Source organism: Oculina patagonica, unplaced genomic scaffold, assembly GCF_052425735.1.
Source record: "Oculina patagonica isolate OP01 unplaced genomic scaffold, crgOcupat unplaced1443, whole genome shotgun sequence".
In the NCBI taxonomy this organism is placed as follows: domain Eukaryota; kingdom Metazoa; phylum Cnidaria; class Anthozoa; order Scleractinia; family Oculinidae; genus Oculina; species Oculina patagonica.
Window position 1 is genome coordinate 1 of NW_027557457.1, and position 4,838 is coordinate 4,838.

The window sequence follows — 4,838 nt, forward strand, 5'->3', positions numbered from 1 at the left end:
AATTCACTGGTCAAGACTGGAGAAATTATTTGTAATTTGCTAGACGGACGTAGCGATATAATTTGAGTCGGCAAAAATCCCATGTTTAACCTTAAAGGGACACTGTCACCAGTTTCACTTCAAAAACTTAAGAGCCTAAAGACATTATGGAAACTACGAATAGTGGTCCAATTTTTTTGGTTAAAAATCATCATGCAAGTGTACTAAAGTGATAAACAAGTGATATTATTGTTACGCCATCAGGAACTTTACATCTCAAGTTGAAAAAATCAAGCTGATTTTTCCAAGTTTTGTCCTTGTGGATTGAAAAATCACCTAAAAATTATTATGGCTCCCTTCTTCCTTCAACAACAATTTACTTTATATCTCCATCTTGATGTACCAGGTGCATTTCATGCACAAGAAGACCTATTCACCAATTTTAGTACTTTTTACCAAAAACCATTAAAACCCCCGTGACAGTGTCCCTTTAAGCTGAAGTTTTGGATAAAACAATAAAAATGTATTTGACTGGCCCATTCCTACACAACAAGGCTTTTAGCGGGGAAATAAAAATGCCGACTGCTTTTCCTTTCCTTTCCTTTAGCATTAATGTTTCTAAAACAATGTCTCTGAAACAAAACTTATTAGGTAACTAACTAGGTAACATCAAGCACGAGTGACTTCAGAATCTTGAGGGAAAACAAGCTCAAACTATCCATTTAAACAATGACGTCTACATATGATGAATCTTTGTTCGTATTCAAGCGCAAATTACCGTCTTTTTCTCCTTTTCGCTGTGAAGGCCATATAGTAAGATTTTTGAAGGAGTTTCCCGAAGCTCTCGTCTTGCTAGACAAGAAATGGAGGGCACTAACGTCACGAATGCAAAACAATCTTAGGCTAACTTACGTTCTCTCCCAGAAATACTGAGGCGACAGCGTGCAATGCCTGCTGTGGCCAGGCCGTAAACCAGTCAATACCGCAGTTATTCACCAGACCAGGGAAGTTACGGCATCGCGTCCTCAGTGTCTCGCCCACAGGTGACATAGCTAACACAATATGAAGATTGTTAGCGCATTTGTTAACAAAGTATTGCCAAATGGACTCCCTTGCGGGTGGTACTCCGGCTTTGTTTGCCTCGTCGCGAACCTGTTTTGGTGAGAGAAAGAGAGAAAAGAGTAAGTAACAATAACTTTTAACAAGCTTACAGGTTTCCTTTTATAAGGTTTGTACAGTTTTCCTATATTTAGCCCTCAACACCGCTCCCCCTTGCAGAATTACTACACCCTCTATGTCGATATTCTTTTTGAAAAGTTTAAATTTCTCCAAGGGCGTTTGCGTTTTTATAGGGCTCTTCATAGTTCCCTCCGCAAGGATTTTCACTACAGATAATGACTGCGTTTTATCCATGGGAGTTTTCGATAACCAATCAAATCATTACCTGGCCAATGATTCCTTCTTTCTCGTCATCAGGGAAAAGCGCGGGAACCATTCCTGACGTCAGCATGTTGTTGATGAGCTCAAGGAATCCTGGGAATGGGATCAATCAGTCAAACATCTTCACAGACTTTCAAAACGAACACATTCATAAAGAACAGAAAGTCGTTACACAAAAAAACTTTCTTGCGTTTTGCATTGTTCGTAAACCACGTTTAAAGGGTTTGTTACACGAGACTATTTTAAAATGTAAAATAATCATAGAAAACTCAACTCGATGAAACAGCACGCTGAACAACTTAAATGCAGCATTTGTTGCAAAACCTTGGTTGGTGCACAGTTTTCACTTTCCTTTCGAACCTCGACACATTTCTGATAACATATTATTGGTGTTGCTTCCTGTTACAGATTTTGTAATGTAACTATTTGCACAGAAAAAACTCTACGGGTACAACCACCCCCAGGGAAAATTTGTCTTTCGGTCTCGCCGATCGTTTAAATTTCCTTCCCCAATGGTATTTGAAAATTTCGAAACATTCCTCGAATATTTAGAAGCTGTAAATGTTGCCGCAATTGTTCCAAAATGGCCAAATAGGGTCGTTTTTGATCGTATAACAAATCCTATTGTTATCAAATTTGATCCGCATTTCTTTATACGGAAAGACATCACTTTAACTTTTAAACCATACAAATAAGCTTGACTTGCAATGTATCTATTGCTAAATTCCAACACATTTTACCTTCCTGAGCTACGTGGGCATCAGTGAACAAGAAAACCATTTTGTTGTTTTCCAATCCTAGTTTCGAGTAAAGTCCCTTTAAATCTTCTCTGAAAGAGCTCTCGTCATACCCTCGAGTGAGTGTGATCTCAAACACCTCGCACCCAGCAGAAAAGGCGCCTAACTTGGTAAGGGACTGTTTACCACTGCCCCCCACCCCCACAAGTAGGGCGTGGCCTTTCTCCATGCGGATCACGCGGTGGACACGTGTCAGATGCTCGATGGCGTCATCGAAGAGAACGAGGTTCATTGGTACGTGGTCCATGTTGTATTCCTCCAAGATCTGTGATTAGAAAAAGAGGAATTACTAAGGTTGCAATCGAAAAAGCGATTTTTGATTAAGTGTCGTAAATCCAAAACCAAGGTATTCACTCTGGCCAATTACAAAGGACACAGACAATCCAGTAAACCAATCAAAACTCAAAGGAATCAGTGTAGCCGGCAAGAAGCGCAGGAAAAGGTTTGTGAGAGAGTCAGGATTGGTTTTTGTTTTATTCTAGCGCAAGCTTTTTAAACCAATCACTAAGTGTAGTAGTAATGCAAAACCAAAGCAAATGTGAGTTACTTTTGACAGTCAAGTGAAAATCGCTCCAAAATACAAAAAAGATGGAATCTAGTTAAAGAACTTAAATCCTAACAAATCACGATGGAGAGACATCACATGCCGCGGAAGTCAGTTCTTTTGTTCTTTGTGTAAGTGTACATAGTAGAATGCAAGGAGTAGTTTGTTTCTGTACGATCTAGAATTGCTGTGTTTCTTTGGATAAATATTATAATCTGTGGTATCTGTGCAACATGTTTACAAGGAACCTCTGCTCTTGAGGCAAGTTGACGTTAACGGCAGTTGTTTGAAATAATGCCTAAATTACAAATTTTACCCGACAAGGGAGCAATCATTGATATTAATATACAATCTTCGTTCACTGTCCAAAATCCACGCGCGCCATTTGTTAAAATAGATCACGTGATTTTGCTTTACCTGTCGTCAGCAAACTCCGACAGTGTAGTATTGACAATAATGCACAAAAATCGTGCATTATTGAAAGTGTTATAAGCTTCAAGGCTTGTATAAGTGGAAGAAAAATATATTCCTCAAATAATCAACGATCCAGTAACAAACAAAATCGAAGAGGACAACAATTTGAAGCGCTTTCATGTTCAAAGGTAAACTTCAGCTGAATAAATTCATTTTTGTGTGCGATTGACTTGCTTGTTGCTTGATTGTAAAAGCCATCGACTTGCTTTGAACAAGCTTCTCGCTGACTGTATTTATGAACGACCACAGCTGATGAACGATTTTATGAACCATTTTAAGCTTTATTTCTGTACGGCTTATTTGTGATTTTTATATCATTTAAGCTTATTGATCTAATCCTGTGTAATTATGTACTACACTATTTACTTTTAAACATTATATTGTTTGAAGTTCGTTAATCGCTTGCAGTGTACTCAGATTGTATATTAAAAGGGTTAGAGTCTGTCTCGCGTTTTGTTGACAAATACACGCACTTGCTGGCCTCACAATAAACTCGAAATTTTCAATACTGCACTCGGCTACGCCTCGTGCAGTATTGAAATTTTCTCGTTTATTGTGCGACCAGCGCGTGCGTGTATTTGTCAACAAAACACTCACAACAGTCTCTAACCCATAAGTATTTAATTACAACTATAAACGGGAAAGATTATGGCTATAAAATTTCCCGGTCGGCGCCATTTTGGAATTTATGACGTCAGTGCGTTGCCCATTTGTTTCTCACAAAAGAAACTCTAATTCCTAACAATAGCGGCAACACACTGACGTCATAAAAACAAAATGGCGGCACGCGGAAAATTTAAAAGCACAAAAATTGACACATCAAAGGCCAAGTATTCGAATGAAAAAAAGAGTGCGCGACTTTGAACAATCAAAACGGTTTTAGACTGTGGTAAACTAATTATTTTGGTCAGAACTTTTTTTTTACAGACGAGGATCACTTTTACCCACCTGCTTGCAAACACGAAAGAGGGTTTGAGAAAACTAAAAAAGCTGCCAGAATCGAGTTGGGTTTTTACAGTCAAGTGGTTAAGAGCCTTTAACGCACGGAAGTCAAAGCGACGACGACATGAAAGCTGTACATTACCAACCTCATCAAAAACAGCTTTGGCAGCTTCATAATCCACAATATCCTCATACAGGCGCGGATCTTCAGTCAAGGCATTACGATAGTCTCCAAACAGGATCGGCTCACGATTGACCGAGTCTACGTAGTTTGTGAAGTTCTGTTCTACAAGTTCCTCGAGGTAGCCCTGAGAGCAGGAGAGAGGGGTGAGTGATGGCTATAAAAAACTAACAGGGATGGGACACATGGATATTTTATTTTTACAGGGACAGAGTGCGGTTATGACCAATGGGGGTAGGAACGAGAGATAATGGGCTCCTGGGGGAAGGGGGTGGGAGAGGAATGGGCGAGACATTTTTCAACAAAAAGGTCAGGGAGGGTCCCTTTCCTAGATTTGCCACTAGTGATTATTGTTAAACCTGTGCCAAAGTCATTACAAAACCAAAAAATTTAAACTAGTGTTGAACTTCTCGAACTCCACGTAATTATGAAAAGGAATAATTTAGAGGTAATTTTAGGAATAATTGAGAGATTTTTTCTT

The 4,838-nt window shown here is 39.1% G+C and overlaps 1 protein-coding gene across 1 annotated transcript; it reads right to left on the reverse strand.

Moving 5' to 3' along the window:
* Positions 1-864: 864 nt before the first annotated feature.
* LOC144639884 (dynein axonemal heavy chain 10-like) lies at positions 865-4,484 on the reverse strand (the record flags this gene model as incomplete). Its single annotated transcript, XM_078499158.1, has 4 exons — positions 865-1,131; positions 1,424-1,512; positions 2,160-2,481; positions 4,323-4,484. Coding segments are annotated over 4 exons (822 nt in total), but the record flags the coding sequence as incomplete, so codon positions are not given.
* Between the last annotated feature and the right edge of the window lie 354 nt (positions 4,485-4,838).